Below are 20,269 nucleotides of genomic sequence, written 5' to 3' on the forward strand. Positions count from 1 at the left end.
TTCACATGAATGCACTGCATACTCGTTCCTTGTGTTGCTGATGCAGTGGGTAGTGTTGTAGAATGGATGGTGTAAGACACAGTCAACCCAATAATGACTGAGAAAGCTGAAAGCTGAAAAAAAGACAATGTTAATTCTTATGTCAATAGTTCTTATATATTATTTATTATTATCTATTATTTTTGACAAAAGTGTAATTTTAAATGAAAATGAAGAGTTCTTAGAGTTTTGGAGATTAGTGAGGGGTACATAAATTTCCTCCTGTGTTCCTCAAATGTTCTTTTATTATGTTTGGACGTTTTTTCCTGTTTTTGATTCATTTGTTTATGTATTGTTGTCTAAAAATGTAAAAAGTGACATTTAACTTGTTGAGTGGTGTGAAGACATTATTATCAAGCCTCAATAAACAGGCAAGGAATGAGACTTTGAAAATGGATAATTAACTTGATTCTTGATTATGAAGTTGTATTTGTCGGTAATTAGCTTACAATAAAAAAAATTGACATTTATGAAATCTGTTACAAAATTGAACTGATTGTACTTCAATTTACATGCCTGCAGAAGTTACCTCAAACTAAAATTGCGGACCTGTAAAATGAAGTGTTACCAAATTAACCACTTCCTCCCTTATAGCTTCCCCTTCCTTTCTCTCTCACCCTTTCAAAGGTTGACACTCCTCCCTTTCCACACACACACACACACACACACACACACACACACACACACACACACACACACGTCATAATGTATGAAAACTATGCTTAGATGTACAAAATGACAACAAATAAAACAGCAAACCATTCAGAATTTAAACATGTAGACTAACAAAACAATATATAAATGTTGTGTATATATAGTAGGGGTGTGCCCGAATCCGAATACCTTTTTCGGCAAAGCACAAATAATGGGTTTTTTACGAACATTAATTTCGTACAAACATTACAAGGGGAGGAGAGAGAGAGTACAGACCGAGAAAGAGTTTCCAACGCAACCTGATTTAAATGGAGGCAAAACGTAGTACATTGTTGTGCCACTTTGTTTTAACTAGGTTCTTTTTACCTTAACTGGTTTGTGGAGATAGTTTATTATAACAGTACTTGTCTTTTGTTTTCCTGTTGGACCTGCAATATGTGAAGTGGAGGTTGTTTTACCAGGAGGAGGAGATCAGACTGTGTGTCAAACAGTAGCAGAGATCACACTGGAGAAACAGAGCGCTCTGTATAGCTATTCTTGCAAAATTGCTGTGCCACTATTTCAACTTAGAAGATGTTGCAGAGCTTGTTTGATCGGGAGGAGATTAGGCTAGCGCTAATCTGTTAGCTCTGTAATGTAGCCTATACTGTTGGCAGTGTAGGTCTACTTTTTGTGTGATTGTTTTGATTTGCATCTACACTTGACAAGGATTGAGATATTCTGCATAGCCTGTTAGGCTGCTCTCTTTTTTACAGCCTATAGTCCGTAGTTAGCAGTCTATTTTCACCACTCATTTGCTGCCCCCCAACCCCTACCACGTTGATTTGGAAAACAAAATAGAAAAGTTCCATCTGGCAGCATTTCACAGCTGGTGCAGATCCAACCAAGGTGATCTGTAATGTGTGCAAAAGTCAATTAAGCAGAGGCAAAGATGTTAAACATCTGTCAACATCTGCATTGCACAATCACTTGTATTTCAAGCATCATACACTGATATCCACCCAACCCCCCCCACAAGTACCAAATCAACAACACAGCCATGTCCCATCCCTGCAAGTCAGTCTTCACCTATTCTTAGCTGCTTTTAATGCAAAATAGGTTTAACCACCCAATCACCCCACAGCAAAGCAAATAACACACAGCGGGAGACATGATTTGCTGTGACCTGATGCCCCGCTCAGTGGTGGAAAATGAAGGTTTTCGCAAGCTTCTCGATGTGATTGCACCTTGTTACCAGCGACCATCTCGTTCACATTTCTCTCATAAGATTGTACCACGACTTTACCACGATGTAAAAACAAAGGTTAAAGAATCCTGCACATCAGACATCTGGACAAGCAAATTTCCACTGGATAGAACGCAAACAAAGTGCACAAAGGATAGTAGAGCATAAACGTGTATCTGCACTTCTTATTTGATCACACAGCCTATGTTCACACAGGCATTTATTAGTTTAGAATTTAGCTTATTGGTTTAAATGTGCATTAGGAACTGAATGTTCATTTTAAAATGATTGTCTTTACAATTATGTATATGATTATATGAGTTTATTGCTGGGTTGATGAAAACCATAAACCAATATTACATTTAATTTACATAAGTTTATTTGTTCAATAATTATTATAATAGTTTATTGAAGAACACTTATTTTAACACTTTAATATCCTAAAATTAATTAATTAAAAAATATTAAAAGTTTAATTAAAAATTTACTAAAAAATTAAAACAAAAACAGGATTGTTATGCCTATTTCCACTTTTATTTGAATACAAATACAAACACAAATAATTTTGCTGCTTTAACAAATACAAATACAAATACTGGGGTCTCTGCACATCCCTAATACAGATATGTAAAGCATCAAACTGATATTTTAAAACAGTAGCAATGGCACAACAGAAAATGTACTTGACCACGTGTAAATAAAGTGTGAAAGCAAGTAAAGAAGCACCAACTTTAGAGAACACATTTATAGTTTCTGCCCTAAATTGGGATATCCTGTCAAGTCCTTTAGTAATGTGTATCTGCTGATACCAAGTTTCATCTGAGACATATCTTTACTTTAGTCGATACCAATCCTTTAATATAGGGAGGCTGTGGCTCAAGAGGTAGAGCAGGTCGTCCACTAATCAGAAGATCGGCGGTTCAATCCCTGTCACCTCCAGTCCACCTGTCAGAGAATCCTCGGGCAAGACACTGATCCCCTAATTGCTGCCGATGGCTGTGCCGTCGGTGTGTGTGAATGATTAGATCCTCCTGATGAGCAGGTTGGCATCTTGCATAGCAGCTTCTGCAATCAGCGTATGAATGTGTGCATTCTGTGTGTGAACGGGTGAATGTGGCTTGTAGTGTAAAAGGCTCTATGTAAGTGCAGCCTATTTACCATCCATTTAATATATCATGAACTTACATAAACTTTTATGTAAACAGTGTCACGGCTCTTGTCAATCAGATGTAATTGTCTTTTTAATAGTTTATGTCTTTAAAGACAATTACATCTGATTGACAAGAGCCGTGACACTGTTTACATAGAAGTTGGTAAATTGTCTTTTTAATAGTTTATGGCTAATATGGCTCAGAACATCTCTATATTGTAATTCAAATGCCTAATAAAGCAAATAAAAACTTGTGAACTTTAAAACTGTCATTGTATATGTATAATATTACTGTGTGCGTGCATGCGTGTGTATTTAAGGTTAACAGTGTGTTTGCTTGTTGTGACAGTGCTACAGATTGCTTCCATGTTGACTTGGTTCATATGTTGATGTTTTGACTGTAGAATAGCATTCTGAGAAAATAGAAGACAAAATTTGAATCCAAATTATGAGTATTGAACTCTATATCTTACAGACAATTAATCAACCAGTAAATAAATGTTGTAACATAGTCGTGCTGAGTGTCGTACCTGTGGCAGTGCAGTAGATTTGTTCTTGATCCTTCGTGGATGGGTGGAGTGTTTCATAGATTCCTGCATGACTTGCACTCTGTTGGGACATAATGTTTGCTGTATGTTAACAGAGTAGAATAAAATTAAACAGAGAAGAAAAGAAAAAAAAACATCTAAATTAAAAGACAGGATGTGTATATGAAGGCTACATCTATCTACTGAGTGTAACATTAGTGCAGCAGTGAAGCAAAACAGTCACCAAAAAGAAAAACTGGTATAAAGAGATAATGACATAGTATACATAAAGTAAGAACTTATTTGCCATAAAATGTTTAACATGCAAAAAAAATGTTTATCACATACTGTACCCAACCTGTATGTGCCCTGTGTTAGTGGAGTAATATAAGTGAGAGGGAGATAATGCCCCATGGCTGACATGTGATAAGTCCTATAGGGAGATCTGACCAGTCAGCACAAATAAGTGTCACAGAATTCACTTGTGTCATCGTCTGTAGAGTTCAAGATGCCAGTCAAACACACACGACAACAAACACTATATGATGACTAGAGAGGACATACTTCTACCAAGGGTGCATAATCCTCAAAATGTGTTATATTATTAACAGGAAATACTGTAAAATTCAAATCTGCATCTGTGGAGGTTCATGATAAGTTGGTCAAAAACTGTTTACCTCAGCACTGACATCTATGACTGTGTTTATCTCGGTGGACGAGCCTGTAAAAATAAAGCAATGTATGAAAAATCTTTATCAATCTTTTAAAAAAAAGATTTTACAGAGAAAGAGTGATAAGACTCACGTGATGACGTGGTTCTTCTTTTGCAGAATATTAGTGCAATAAGTCCAACCACCAAGACAGCTGTTTAAGGTTATTGTCAAACAGTATAACATTACTTACACTCTGCAATGCAGTTTCACCAAGACAATAAATATGTATGAAATTTAGATGAGTGCACTCCATACCAGCAAATGAGAAAGCACAACCGAAGATGACCGATTTAGGATTTGTCCTGGAACCTGTAAGCATAGCTGAAACAAACAAACACTGTTTTTTTAAAAATCAGTAGGGTATGATTAATCACTTCTTGAAATGCAGCAAACTTGACAAAACTATTATAAAGCATGGACTTACCATTGAAGACGTGAAGGTTCACCTTAATTAATGAATCGAGGCCGAATTTCTCCAGTCCACAAACGTACGTGTTGGAGTCTGACGTTTGGAGAGAAATAAAGGTCACAGATAAACCCTCTGCTGTGTTGTTCACATATATTCTGTCCTTTTGTTTAGCTTCTCCAGGTGCTGCTTTGACGATGATGTGTTTTTCCTTCGTACATGGACTTTCACACAGGTACTTAACGTAAGATTTTACATCAGTCAGCCAAACATCCCAGTCTGAACATGTGAATGTCACATTTTCCCCAACATTTGCGTTTATGTTGAGAGGCTTCATCTCCACAATAGTCAGAGCTAGTTGAAATAAGGAAGGAAAAAAAAAGAGAGAGGTGAGAAAAGTCATCAGTGATGTTACTAGTTTGCTGTTTTGAGACAGCAGATAAGTTGTTTTTGGAATAAATCTCTTCACACAAAGAAATAACTTACCAGAGAAAAGGATGGTGTAAATGTAGATCATTGTCATAGTGTCAACGATTGTCAAACGATGAAGTGCAAGTGCAGAGTTATTGCATGTCTTTGTCTCAGTTCCTTCCCTTTCTCAGCACTTTTCAGGTCAAAACTCCTCCCTACAATCTCAGTTTAACTTGGTAAGTTTCAACATTTCTCTTGATATTCTGATGTAATATTGTAATTTCGCCACTATATAATACACCACACTATTGCACCACTTTATAGCACATCTTCCTCATTTCAGTTAAGATGACGCTTCTGCTTGACAATTAACAAGACTTGACTTGGAGATGCTATTCATTACATGGGACTTAGCTTAGAGCAGGAGTAGTCAATTAAAATTCAACAGGGTCCAGTTAGAGAAGATTTCCTCCAGCAAAGATCCAGAACATCATAATGTCTGACTCGCGTTATGATTCAGTGCCGTAGTCGAGTTGTATCAACACAGTTTCAATAATATTTCAACAATATTTATTGTCAGTTTTCACATTGAACCGCAGGGATTATAAATAATAATAACTCTAATAATAAATAAATGTTCTTTTCTCATTTCAAGTAAAATAAGGGCTGCATTTAAAAACAAAATACATAACAGAGTTTTTGAAAAATGTAAAAAAGTCAAATAAAGTGCTTAATTTTATAAAAATGTAATAAAACATGTAGCTTTTTTATCTTTTTTGTTAACTCCATTTCACACTTTAACAGTCTCATTCAGTTTTATAATAAACAATCTCAACACATCTTTCTTTCCCTCTTATATCCCACCGCCTCACTTTCTCTCGTTCAGCTCTCGCTTGTCCTGCCAGGATTTTAAGTCTGTTAGGATTCTGGTGGGTCGATCATATCGGGCTCTTAAATTGTTTTTTTTTCTGTGCCCTCGGTTCAGATTTGAGTGGGTGTGTTTGCTCAAAAGATTTTTGCTTTGTCTCATAGTGGTGCTTCACAATCAGCGCGGTCTGGGAACGTATATGAGACAAACTGGTCTTACACCGCCTGTGGGAAGAGTGAACATGTAAGAGTCTGTCCATTATTGATTAAAAGCTCTGTTATCGCTGTCTACTTCTCTCTCTTTAGAGCGCACCATGTGAAATTACTTTTCCCTAACTCGCTTATTTCTCTAACTGCCGTCTCTCGTGCGGGGTCTGCCTGTTCTGCTTAAAGGGACTTTTTGAGGGTCTGGACCACATTACCAAACATTGCTTACTGAATGTGTATTTCATTCTTGGCTATCTTGCTGATGATGCAGTGACAACACACTGGGAGTCATGGAGGAAAAGCTGGGAGAAACAAGGAGAGTGACTTTATTGTCTTGTCAGTTCACTGTGCTTTCTTTATTTTCTAAGGCAGTGGTTGTAAATAGATATTCCACACAGTCTCTGATGATGATGATGATGATGATGCACATCTTCACAAGTACAGGACACCAACAGTCATAATGTTAGTCGCCCCAAAAAAAACAATGTAAAGTTACATTTGAGTGACAGATGCCATCTAGCTGCTGTAGTAATTATGACATGGAGCAGTGAGATGATGTCATTAACATTAATTGCTATTCGTTTCCTGTTTCTAATCATGGGTGTCATATTTCCATTTTTTTTTAAAAACTCAGCTACAATCATTCCCTAACTTCAACCCTGTGGTTATTATTGTAGCCATGGCAACAAAGGTCGCCTAACTTTAAGGAAGTAGCAACTTTAACCCACACCACATGTTTCTCTAACCTTAACAAAGTGATCATTTTAATCCAAACCATCTTTCCTGAAACCTAAGTGTATGGTTTTTGTGCCTAAACAGACAAAATATATATTTACAATGTTTACATAGTTAATTATTTATATATCTGTGCTTTATTATTTACATATTTACAGGTTCAAATATTTACACCAGCATCCTGTGAAGGTTAAAACATTACAGTTGGATGTGCCTCAGTCTAGCCTATGATTGGTTGGTTTAGTCACATGTGCCTTAGAGACGAGGAAGTGTTGTTGTTATGACTCTGATGCCGGGAGCTAGAGTAAAAGTGCTGCTTAAGAAGTCACCTGTCTCCATCCTGCTATTTTCTCTTATGAAGAGTGTCAAATTACCACCTATCGAACCCTCACATTACAATATTTTAACAGTGATCAGTAACGGTTTTGAAAAACACAGACGTATGATGTTGTCCTGCTGATTACTGCCGATAGAGGCGTCTGATTAGAGAACGCTCCTATGTGTCGTTCTGGGGTTCACATGGTCAAGCTGCGTGTTTGGTCATTAATTTGGAGGACTTTGTTGAGTAGATCACGCAAATCATCAGGATATTTGAAACTTCTATTTCCTCTCCATATACTCTGAACTCCCTCAGTAGTTCACCATACTCCACTCTTCACTATCCTTATCAACACATTTTTAGCAACAAGAAGATTATCTTTTTCAGAACAAAAATAGTCAGATTTCCATAAATCTCTCTGGATAATCAATCATGTAAACAGCAATATTTTGGGAAGTCATCAGTTTATGTATTCATGAATTTAAATGGATTATTCCACCAATCACAGTATAGATATTATTAGCATTAGTGCCTGCTTGCTAACATCAAACACCAAACTTAATCAAAAAGTAAAATAAGCGTAACTGTAGCTAAAACAGAACTGTTGATGCATGTCATTACAGATGGAGAACATGATGTGCAGGTTTTTGAAAACTCCAGATGTCTTTTCATTTCAAATAGAAACATCAGGCGTGTTTGTGGAGCCATAATCACACCGTTCTTCTCTCCGCCTGCTGGACTTCTCTGGCCCCCACGCTGTGTCCTTTTAGTTGAGCTCTTAGGTGAGCCAGTCTGGACTCTGCTCTCCTTTATGAGGCTGTCAGTATGCTATGGCAGGTAGTTATTTTTATGAAGGATGACAGACGCTGATTGAATCAGCCATGACTGACGCCAGCCCTCACCACACTGACTGATTGATTCAGTCCTCCCACTTCAACCCATTTTACAATTGTGCCTCTGGTTATGAAATGACCAAATATCTGTTGGCCATTCATGGAAAAAAGAGCAGCTTATCTCACCTCCACCTCTCCGCCATTATTGCTCCCCTTTCCATTTCATCTTCTCTCCCCTCCTTTCTTCTCTCATATGTAGTGATTAACCAAATCATTCTCCTCGGTAATGTGTCTCAATGTACGAGGAGGAAATGAGAGAATATTATCTCCGTCCTCTGCTGGCTTTGACAGTTCTTGTCATTCAAATACACACTTTTAACATAACACTAACACTGGGCCTCTGCTTTCACTATGTGAGAGAGACAGACGTGTGCGTATGTACAGTAGTGTCATAAGATAAGGAGAGGTTTGTCAGGGCAGCTCAGTCAATGCTGCCGCTTGACACTGCTACACGATGAGTCAAAGCCTGCCATAGTGTCACAGAAGTAAAGGGACAATGTGTCTATTTATTAAAACCAGCAAAATCACCGGAAGTAATTTTTTTTCTGATTTAGCTGAGCGACTGAGCAACAAGCTGAGAAAAGGTGGCAACAGCTGGACTGTTTTTGGTCATTCAAGAGCCAATCAGAGCTCTTTGCTTCCTTGTTTCACTACCTATGAAATCTCTTTCTCTTTTCACGAGCTGCAATTTTACCTGGAAAATTGTCACGATTCCTGCTAAGGCCCTATGTGTGTGTATGTGTGTTTCCCTTTCCCCTTTCTGTCTCTGTCACTACCTTCAGCCCTTCATCACTCTCTACTCTGGTCTTTGCCTTTTCTCCACCTGTCCACCAGACGCCCCCAGACCTTGCTTTCTGTTTACCACACCCACCTGCTCACCTGTTCCCACTCAGTAATTGTCTGCACCTGCTGCCCATTCCCTCGTCAGCCCCTCGTTACAAATACCAGTCTCTATCATCCATTCCCTGCCAGTTCCTCATAGTTTCTCCAATGGAATCTTTCGTTCTCGCCAACCTAATCCTGTTCCCGTCTGCTCTTTCAGATGGGTTCCCAGTTATGACCCGTAAGCCTGTGTTTTGTTATTCTCATTAAAAGTTCTGCTCATTTAACCTGCCGGTCTGTAGAGTCCTCCACCTGTCTGCCCTGTACGCCTGTAAGAATGTCATTTTAAGTCACTTAAAACTTCAATGCAGTTGCAATTTGTAATTCAAATTTAATCATGATTCCCTCAATCATTTTTGCTTCAATTGATTATTATTTAATTGTTGAATCACAGGAAAAAAAAAATCATTGCAATTAATTTCAATTATCACACATTGCCAATTCAGTTAATTTTTTATAACGAGGGTTTGTGTAGAGTCCACCCCCGCTGGTTTCATAGCTCCTGATTGCATGATGTTTGTACATCTCCCTGATTCTGATTTGTATTTGCTTGTTTTTATCTCATGCTGCTATTACTTATTTTAAAGTCTGATGGCTTTCAGCATCATTACCAAATGTTTGTCTTGCTTTTCTTCAATTCATTGTCCCATCTGGGCACATAAGTCCCATTTTGTTAGCTTCTTTTTAACACTTTATTCCTTCAAAAAAATGCAATTTCCTTTTTATAGCCTTTTGTATGTGAACATTTTCAAACTTTTTACTAAAAGATAAATATTTATTTTTGTCATTTTCACACTGGATTGGACTTTTGAATTTGAATTTCCCTGTTTTTTTTTGTTGTTTTTTTTCAATTGGACCATTTGTGGATACATATTGCACTACAGCTTCCACCTGATGTTGGCTGTGATGCTTGTCATTCCTCTGACTTTGGGTTCAGCCCATCTTTAAATTCACTTTCATGCTCAAAATTGATTTCCACATTAACATCACATTCTTGTCTTCCACTTCACCAGCAGTCTGAGTCTCTTGTGTTATTCACTGTAAGGTTCTCTGAGCACACAGCCTTTTGCTTACATTGGATTCCAATGACAATGTGAAGATGATGCTAGTGGCTATGCTTCATCACTGTCCCTCCTCCACTGTGTCAGTGAGAAGAGTAAAGAGATTAGTCTGGTGTCACAAAAGATTTATTCATACTGTTGTCTTTTTACTGTAACTATTTGGTTTTCTAGCAGCCTCCATCCTTTCATTACGCTTGAGTTAATCTGACACTATGAAAATGTGTTTGTGTTCTTCACAAAAATAAAGAATATGTATAATTGGTCATTTTGACAGAATCTGTGTGTTCTGTTGAGGTAAAAAATTTGAATTGTCATTGTGTTTGTAGGTTTAAAAGCTCTGACAAAACAAACCCTTAAAAACCACAAATGGCTAAACAGAGGACTTTAAACTAACATCCATTTGGTAGTAAAATTCATCTGGACTCACTGACTTTGTATGTGTTTTTTTTTTTTTTTTTATCATTTATTAAGTCAGTCAACTCACCCAAATTATAAAAGTACTTTAATCTGCCAGGTTTTGAGGTATCTCTGAGGTTTCTGCTACCAGCTCAACACAATGGAGGCTGAGGGTATTTTATTTGTGGTGCTCACACCACTGAAACATTACATTAAAAAAAAAAAAAATTCAACAGCAACATTTCTTCACTGTATCAGTGTCCTTTCGATAATCCACCAAACATGCTATGAAGAGTTTTTAGAAACTGTTAACAGCAATGTCAGAGAAATAGGAGGTTACGCTAACGCTGTACTTAAAGGCCCCCCATTAACATTCATAAGCAGTATATAAACATTTAATAAATGGTTAATAACAGACTATAATGCAGTTGTAAGCAGATATAATAAAGATTTAGCTGTTAACGTTCAGTGTTTGTCAACAATTATAACTTGTCCTATGAAAACATTTTATATTATCACAACTGTGTTTTACTTTGTCATTCATTATCTGTTTATATAGCAGCGTCCACCCACAAGAGGAGTTATAGTTGTTGATAAATACACTTATATCTGCTAACAAGTACATTATAGAGTGTTATAAACCATTAACTGTTTACATACTGCTTATAAAGTGTTTCTGAAACAACTAACAACAACCAACATTATCTTGGCTACATTGGATATAACTGAGAAAAGGCTACGCTAATGAGCTATCACACTTATTTCCTGTTATGCAGTTGAAGTCTTGCTAGCTGCCTCCTCACTACAACATCCTGCCATTCGAGTAAATTTGAAAAAAAAAAAGAAGCTTCATTTCTTGAGGTTATCATATGTTAATAAATCATCAGAGCCTCATTATCCAGCTAAGAAATTAGTCTGCATGTTTGTTAACTCACAAGAGAGGTTTATTTGAACTGACGTGATAGATGGGCTCTGTATGGATTTTGCAGCATAAACCTTTAAGCTATTACAAATGGATGCAGTGCTTCTTATCCAATATGCCAATTTATTGGTTTTAAAAATTTGCAAGACTGAATGTGCAAATTAGAGTGTCCATGGAAAACCATGAGGGCTCTCTCATTCTCCTCCAGTTGCACAGAAAATCCAATGAGTTTTATTTCATGTCATGTCAGTAGACAAGATGGACTTTTGGCAAAGACTAATAAGGAATATGGAGACAACACTGCAACTGCACTACTGCTTCACATAAATGGAGTTCTGTCTATGCCCTTTCTATGGTGTGTAGAGTTTTAATGGTGGTCTGAATTTCTGTCCCATAGTCCACAATATGATTGTCAGGCTTGTTGAGGTCTTTAACTTGCTGGCAGGTACAGACAACCACATATAGAAATATTGTGGGTGTTTCTGTATTAGCTTGTGCTTCATTGGCAAACTGTCAGTCTCCCAGTGAATATAGGAGGCTGCAGGCTTCAGCAACCCATGGGAATAACAATGAGTTGAAAAATAGTAGATGAATTAGAGAAGGTTATTCTCAGAATAACAGGGGTAGTTATTGCACAATGTAACCTTGAATAAAATTTTACAAATGCCTCCGCTCTGTCTTTGTCCATCTTTTGTTTGAGACAGAAAGTGGTTGATGTGAAAACCATCCATAAAGCTGTCTGTACTCAAAAAGATGATGAGATATTGTACATTTTGTCACTCAGGAAGCCCTTTTGTAACTCATATTTTATATTTCTTTTTATATTACATTTTTCTTCCTGGTGTATATCTTGCAAACATCCTTTAGTTCTATAAAATATCATTCCAAACATTTGTTTTCATGGGTGCAACCAAAGTGCAGCTGCAGTGTGGTAAGACCTGTCAACAACTTGTCAGTGGAAATGGAACAAGCAAAGGGAGCAAACAATTGGCAAAGTGAAGGAATAATAAGACAAAAACGTTGGCTTGGTACATTGTAAAACTAAATTATCTGAAATTAAATGAGAATCAGTGCTGAGCACAGAAAAAGGTCTGGATTTACAGTAAAAGAGGGAAATACAGTGTGCTCATTTTTATAAACTTATCCCATTACTGTCAATGGGTTTATGGGTCAATGGGTACATTTGAAGTGACAGTAAAATAAAGTGCTGGCCACTGAGTGAGAAGTGGGAAATCATGTGCTTGAAAGTGGCATATCCTGAACCAGTATATCCCTGTGTGTGTGTGTGTGTGTGTGTGTGTGTGTGTTTATTTATGAAGATGTTCCATTTCATGGTATATTTGATTCCTGAGCTCCCCACACTTCAACACAGCATTTCAAAACCACCACTTAAAATCAGTGACCAGGAAGAAAAGCAGAAGAGAGAAAAGACAGAAGGAGAATGAAAAGAAAAAAGAGAAAGCATGCTAAATGTATGATGAAAAAAAAACATAAATATTGTAATACTGAATACATAAAGGAGAGGATATTGTCACCAGAAAATCATTAAGTCAAAAGAACATCGAAAGGCAAAGTGGCAATGAAATAGAGAGACACAGGAAGAATTAAATGTGAAGTGGACACTAAAGTTAGGAGAGATAGTAGGAGGTTGTGTGGTGAATCATCTGCAGGTCAAGGCTGCTGCAGCCCAAAATAACAACATAACTATTAGTTGTGTCAGTTATTCAGAACATCTTGATCAAAATAAAGTAGAATATTCAGAGCAAAATAATTTAAGGGGGTCGTATAATCATTTCATAATTGTGATGTAAACACTACTTCTGAACACCTTTATGTCTTTGCATGCTCACCCAAATACTTCCCTGTGGCACCATATTTGATCTCTTCCACTTTGGTCCATATACTGGTTACTAAAGGGTCATGGGAATCAATGTAGCATCATATAGACTATTATGTCATTCATAAAGTTAGGCTTGAAAACAGGATTTTGTATTTGTAATGTCAGCTAAGCTTGTCATAAGCTTGTTGATTTAAATTTAAATAATTGTACATTTAAATAAGCTTGTACATTTGAATTTGTACCTGCAATCTCAGTTTTGTAAGCTTGTACATTTGGTTTCCTGCCTGTAAACTGTTTTGCAAGTTTGTGCATTCAAGCTGTGTGTCACAAGCTGTGAGGCAAAAATATGCTTGCACACTTTACAAAAGGAGTACAAATTGGAATGCACAAGCTTACAAAAGTAAGGTTATGGGTACAAAATCCTGTTTTCAAGCTCACAACTCAGTGAGGCTTCTGGGTATGACAAAGTGATTACTGATAATATGCTGAAAATACTTTACTTTGTTCATGTCGGTGGAGCAGCTGACTCCCAAAACACTACACATATCAAAGAAAAGACCACTAAGAGATGAAATATATCAAATGATCTAAGGAAGAACAACTTTGATTGTGTCTGTAATTGGCTCAGATGATCTCCTTCTAGTTTTAGGTTTTATGACAGTGTGAAAAAAAGGCACAGTGTGTCAGTACTGTAGCAGCCTACAGCTTAAGGAAGCTTGGTATCCAAAACTATGAAAGTAATAAAATCAATAAAAACTAAATCTGTTTTACTGTTTGGACTGTAAGCCTCTTTAAAATGAATAAAAATACCCAACAAAGTGTTAAACAATGAAATCAAAGCATGAAAATAATGTGTTGTTGTCAGTAACTCATACATTATGTAGGTTGTAATTATCAGGGGAGCATTTTCATTTCTCTGAGGAACACACAGTTTAAAGTCAAAAGACTAATTACAAACATACAAGACACGATTACAAATTTCACAACACCGATGATTCCAGAGATTTCTCTTTAAAAACAATATGATTTTATTTTGTATTTTATTGGTATTGTTATATACATGGCATAATTTGTGCTTTTTTTATTATCAAGAATAAAACCATAAGGGAACACATCAGAAAATGAAACTTTAAACCAGGATTGAATTTTTCTTTTTTTTTTTTTTTTTCAGCTGGATATACTGAGAGTTCTACAAAACCAGGAGAGAAGGGGAGGAAGAAGACAGAAAACTAAATAGATAGACAGGTAGATTGATAAATAGATAGTTCGTCCAGAGACACTTGCAGATGGTCCACTGAGGGTAGTGTGAACGTTCAGACTGTGATGTGCTTTTACCAACAGCAGCAAAGGCACCTGTGTATCGCTTTATTTTAAAAAAAGAAAGTACGCCTCAGGGCCTTAATCCAGTTGAGTCCATACGCATACAACCAAATCCATCCATCACTTTCTCCAGGGGGGATTTCTGCCACACACATATTTCCTATGATTTCCAGCCATCGCAGGCCATTCACACTTATTCCCCATCTGAGACTGATATATAAAACAATAATCCCCAAAATAACATTTAGGACCTTCTTGACTTCTCTTGCTTAGGTTGCAGAACTTTGGATAGTGGGCAAAGCGTGAGATTGGAAGGACAATTTTTCCTGATAGAGTTTGGGATGGCCAAAAAAAAAAGATTAAAGATTGAAGAAATAATAAAAAAGTTGTGATGGGCGAGAGGAGGATATGATGAAATTGAGAAATTTAACTACTGGAAAGAAAATAGAGATGGTGAGGAGGGTGAGCAAGGAGTAATGAGAGGCAAAACAAGCTGAAGAAGGAACAAAAACAAGCAGAAAAATCTCACAGGAAAAAGACATTACTGTGAAGTAAGAGTAAGGGCTTGGCTAGAAGAGCAGAAAGGACATGCAATAAAAAAAAAGTCTGACAGACAAGGAACACAGGATGAAGATGTATAATCCTCCATAACAAGACCAAAATTGGTCTGGCTGCTGTCCGACTGCAGTCTCTGTCTGACTGGAGGTTTGGCCCAACACCGTAAAATTGTTGGTCTGCCATAGCACCCACCTGAGCCTGAACTGACTGTGAGGAGGAGAAACCCTGCATCTGGTACAGCTGTGATGTTGAGTATAGTTTCCAGTGGAACAAAGCTGGTAAAACATGTTTTCAGTTGTTTTTTGTTTTTTTTTTTTTGTTTTTTTTCTTAACTAGACTGGTGGAAGAAAACGGATAGGGAGGACAATTCTTTACCAGTTCAGTGGAAGCAGGTGCATAGAGAGAACAAAAATAACTAGAGCATGGCGAACAGATAACCGAGAGCAACAGCAAAATATGAATAATAAAGATAAAGGTTTACAGAGATGTTATAGGGGAAAAAGAACTGGATACAAAGAGATAACAAGTCAAATATTTTATCTGAAAAAAGAAAAAAAAAGAAGAGGAAATGAAAAGAGTGTGTCTGAGAAATTAACAAAGATGTGAAAAATCAGAGAATATACAGGGGAAAAAAGCTGGTGGAAGCACAAAAGGTCGAAGCACAATTATTTGCATTAGTTATCCTATGAAAAGTGGGGTCGGAGAACATTGTCACTATCAGGTGCAGATTGATGCGGAGGAGTCAAACGTCAACGTCTGGGTTGAAAGACTAGAGGGGGAGGAGGGGGAAGGCCTTTCTGGTATAGATTGGTCCGTTAGCTAGCCTTAGCTTCCCACTAGACTAAACCACTGTCTGATGTATTTGTTAGCTACCCGCAGGGCTAAGCCACAGTCCTCACTGATGTCTATGAGCCAACTGATGAACAGGTTAACCCAGAGTCCTTGTCCATGTCCATGTTGGCGAGTTTGTAGTCCATCACCATATCTGGTTATCCAAACAAAAGTAGGAGCAGGTTTCCAGGACATTTTGGTCATACAGAGAACACACAACTCACTTTTCATTGTAAGTGTTTGCTGTTCTCAGGCCACCCCCAAATATAATCCTTGTGACTTTCAAAAACCGTCATGGCAGCAATTCAACAATGGCGAAGACAGCTAACAAGAGCCCCGGAGTGTGACTGTCCATCCATGTCCAGGAGTGGTTTTAGCATCACACCCACTAGCTAAACTTGTTGGCTTTAGCTTCCCTCCAAGTCTCTTGACAAGCATTAGCTACTGACCAATCCATATTAATTTGGTCGGTGAGCTGGCATTAGCTTCTCACCAAGCTCTAGTCCATGTTGATTCAGTCCTTTGGGCGGTATTAGCTTTACACCAAGCCACAGTCCATGTTGATTTGGTCTGTTAGCAAACATTAGCTTCCTGCCAAGCTGTAATCCATATTATTCGATTGGTTTAAGGACATGAACTTCTCGCCATGCTACAATCCATATCGATTCGGTCTGTTAGCTGGCGTTAGCTTCCCACCAAGCCATAATCCACACTGATTCAGTCTGTTGGCTAGCATTAGCTTCAAACTCTAATTGTCCACATGTCCCGGCTGTCTGTCAACCTCCCACTTTCAGCTCCAGAGACAAAAGTTACTAGTGGTTTGGCAGGTGGAGCCTTTCTCAGCCGGGGACAGGTAGAGCTTGCCGTTAGCGCAGGCACACAGCTCGTACACAGTCTGTTTGGTGTATGTGGTACCTGCTGGCGCCCCCTCCAGGGGGTCCACAGCACTGCCGAGGGGAATGTTGCCCAGCCGGATGGTGTTTGCGTCTAGAAAGATCTGAAAGAGAAAGAAAGATGGTTAAGAAAACTGTGATAGAAAGAAAGAAAAGAAGACAGACAATAAAACAATTAAGGTATATATAAAACATGAAAACAGAAACACATGATTTGAATGTTACAGCTCTAGTGGATCGGGTTCACATTTATTGCCTTAGTGCTTAAAATACGAAACAGAAAAACAGAGAGGGAGAAAGTTATTTTTTATTTTTAAAAAAATGAAAAGAAAACAGGGTTGCGGGCACAGAGACAAAGAGAGCATACTGCCGTAGGGGTTGACTATACTCTGTGGTCGACCGGGGCTGTCATCAAGAAAGATCAATGGAGACAGAGGGAACTTCTATTTAGAATGGGTCTCTTTTGATAAAGAGGCAGAGTGGGAGTGAAAGAAGCAGAGGGCAAGACAGGTGAAGAGGAGAGCAGGGGAATCAGTAGGGGAGGAGAAAGGGGGGGGGAAAGGAGAGAGAGAAATAAAGGCACAAAGGAAGCAGCAAATAAATCCAACTCTAACACCAGTTAACTTGATACCACATCATCATATTTTCCTTTAAACAAGTAAAACTCTGCTAATGGGATGACTCACTCACTCAATATACCTAAAAAAAAAAGCAGTTTCACTGTTTTGAATAATTTGCTAGAAACAGGTGGCTGTATTTAAAAAAAGAGAGAAGACATCAAACTCTAGGAAGATAAAATCAGAGTATTAGTAATTAAAATAAGAAGACAAAAATACTTGTTTCAAGACATTTCTTTAATTAAGAGACATTTCTCATGTATATGGTAAATTCTGCAGTGTTTGGACTTTTCTGTATCTGCAGTTTTCACTGACTTGGAGCCAAAATATTGAAGAAAATGTGCAACAAGGTTTTCTTAAATAATTCCCAATGCAACTAGACCTTCAAGGGACTCGAAGGAATTTCAATCAGTTTGGACTGGAGTGCAGTTTAAGGTGGGGGGGGGGGGGGGACCAATAGTTTTCACAGATCATGTGCCTGGTCAAGTTTATTTCAAGTTATTGAGAGAAAATACTTGCATTGAACACAGACACACACACACAACAATGGCAAAAAGATCACTGTGAAAAAGATACAGAAAGCTACACTCTTAACATTGTGAGAACAAGGACAGATAAGAAGATGAGAGGCTTTCAGAAAAGGGACAAATATGGGAAAACCATGATTTCACTGAGCTACTTTTTTAACTTTGAGATCACCGTCAATGAGAATAAGAGACCGTGTTATAAAAAGATAGGATTCTCTTCCTCTTATACATACTATCATCTCTCCTCCTTACATTGCCATCTTATTATTTCTCCATTTTCTACCTCCCACCCCCTCTCATCCCTGCTGACCTCTTCCTCTCCCTGCATTCCTTCAGTCCACTCCTCTCATCTTCAGATGGATACGAGCTGAGTTTCAAATGCGAATCATTACACAATCTCGGTTTATATTGACTCCTTCGCCTCCTCGTTTATTTACTCCTAAGTCTTCAGTGTTCATGGAAGTGCTACTCTCTTGCCTTCTCTCTACTCTCTCTCTCTCTCTCTCACACACACACACACACACACAAATGCGCTCCAAGGCCGGACGATAATCTCAGCAGACATCTGTATCCCCATTATTCATGTTCTTCATTTTAGAAACGATGAGAGGGGAAGAGAAAAAAAAAGTGTGTGGAATATGAGTGCAAAAAAGACCGAGGTAAAGGGAGTCGGATGAAAGGATGAGAGAAGGATGACAGAGAGAAAATGTCAAATCAGAAGAGTGGTTGGAAGAAGACGGGTGACGTAAAAAAAAAGAGAGGGAGATAAGATGAATGAAAGAAGAAGAGGAAGAGAGGAATGAGGGATTCAGATACTCCAACAGTGAGGAACCAATTAGTATAACTAATGATTTCACATTGGCTGACGGGGCACATCTCCATCTGTATAAATAACATCCACATACAGTACACACACACACACACACACACACACACACACTCTCTGTCTCTCTGTGCATGATGGAGCAGAGCAGAGGTGCTGCTCATGTTGCCTTTTAAATATCTGTGTAGCTAAAAGCAGAGCATTTATTAGCAATTAACCTGGATCTAGATAGATATGCAGGTAACCGGAGCATTTAAAATAGACTAAAGTAACCTTAAAGATGATGTCATTCCTAATGGTCCAGAGGCCTTCACTCAGTGAGATAGTCAAACTCCTCTTACAAGGTCTCCTGTATTATTACTTACAACCAACATGCCCCTTGATGTTTTAAATAATGTACATTAATGCTTAACATTTAGTTGGATCATTTACATATTGGCTGATTGACATAAAGTAACTTATACTGACAGCAAAAGGCACAAACCACACTAATTTTATCCTGTAGATTAAAGGACAGGTTCACAATTTTTCAAGTGTGTCTTAAAACAACAGTCAAGTGTCTCTATGAACACTGAAAGAGGTTTTCCTTGCTGTAATTATTCCTCCTGTTCATACTGGCTGTTAAAAGATTCCCCTCAAATGTGATTTCAATCAAATCTACAGTGTATCCACGCAGTCATTTTTCTGCAAAAATGTATGTAAAAGTTTATCAGAAGCTTATATGAGGCTTCAGCAGTCTGAGTTACTCATATCAAGTGGATATCCCTGTTGAGCTGTGGTGGAGGTATTAGCAACAAAAAGAGGGACTTTGGCACTAAAAAGACTGTAAACTTGAAAGATATCTACATTTTTGTACAGAAGGAGGCTTGTGGATTTTCGTCCCCATCACTTACATTGTAATTGCATTATGAAGGGATCTTCTAATGGTCAGTATGAACAGGAGGAATGATTATGGCAAGTAAAACCTATTTCAGTGATATGGGCACCTGACTATTGTTTTAAGACAAACTTGAACAGTGTACAGAGCATGTAGCAAAACCTCAAAACAATCCCCTCATGTCTTGATCAATTTGATCATTTCGGTATTTTCAACTAATAGACTGTCAAAACTGCTGTCATATTTCATCAGGACGGGACAAATGACTCATATAATTAGAGTAAATGCCACAGAGCTTCAGGTACTGTCAGATGAAAACAAGTTGCCAACTCGTGTAGATAAAATGCATATTTATAAAAGTTTTCACATAAATCACATCATAAGATTCCAAAAAAAAGGTTTTACTTTAGTATTTCAGTTGTTAAAAAACAAAACAACAAAAAACAGGCAGCCTCTTTCTGTGATGCTATCTCATTAGCCCGCCATGCCCATTAGTTTTAATGAGACATAGTAACAATGACAACAAGACACTTTAAGAGCCAGTGAAAAACAAACACTTTTCTCCTCATGTGCCAG

General features: G+C 37.8%; 1 protein-coding gene and 1 long non-coding RNA gene across 6 annotated transcripts in view; both read right to left on the bottom strand.

The window, feature by feature from the left end:
* Positions 1-3,264: 3,264 nt before the first annotated feature.
* On the bottom strand, positions 3,265-5,827 carry LOC137180532 (uncharacterized). Its single transcript, XR_010927986.1, has 6 exons — positions 4,733-5,827; positions 4,564-4,629; positions 4,400-4,459; positions 4,273-4,316; positions 3,599-3,677; positions 3,265-3,481 (listed from the first exon to the last, which is right to left on the bottom strand). It is a non-coding gene; the product is annotated as an uncharacterized lncRNA (long non-coding RNA).
* An 8,424-nt stretch (positions 5,828-14,251) lies between these two features.
* The window catches only part of LOC137176234 (zeta-sarcoglycan), a 366,313-nt gene continuing 360,295 nt past the window's right edge, over positions 14,252-20,269 (bottom strand). For all 5 annotated transcript variants that reach the window (XM_067582401.1, XM_067582435.1, XM_067582409.1 and 2 more), the window contains one exon: positions 14,252-16,953. In XM_067582401.1, coding sequence (XP_067438502.1) covers positions 16,747-16,953 — 207 coding nt within the window. In that variant the 3' untranslated portion in view covers positions 14,252-16,746. The remainder of the gene's footprint in view (positions 16,954-20,269) is intronic.

Source organism: Thunnus thynnus, chromosome 3, assembly GCF_963924715.1.
Source record: "Thunnus thynnus chromosome 3, fThuThy2.1, whole genome shotgun sequence".
NCBI lineage: Eukaryota > Metazoa > Chordata > Actinopteri > Scombriformes > Scombridae > Thunnus > Thunnus thynnus.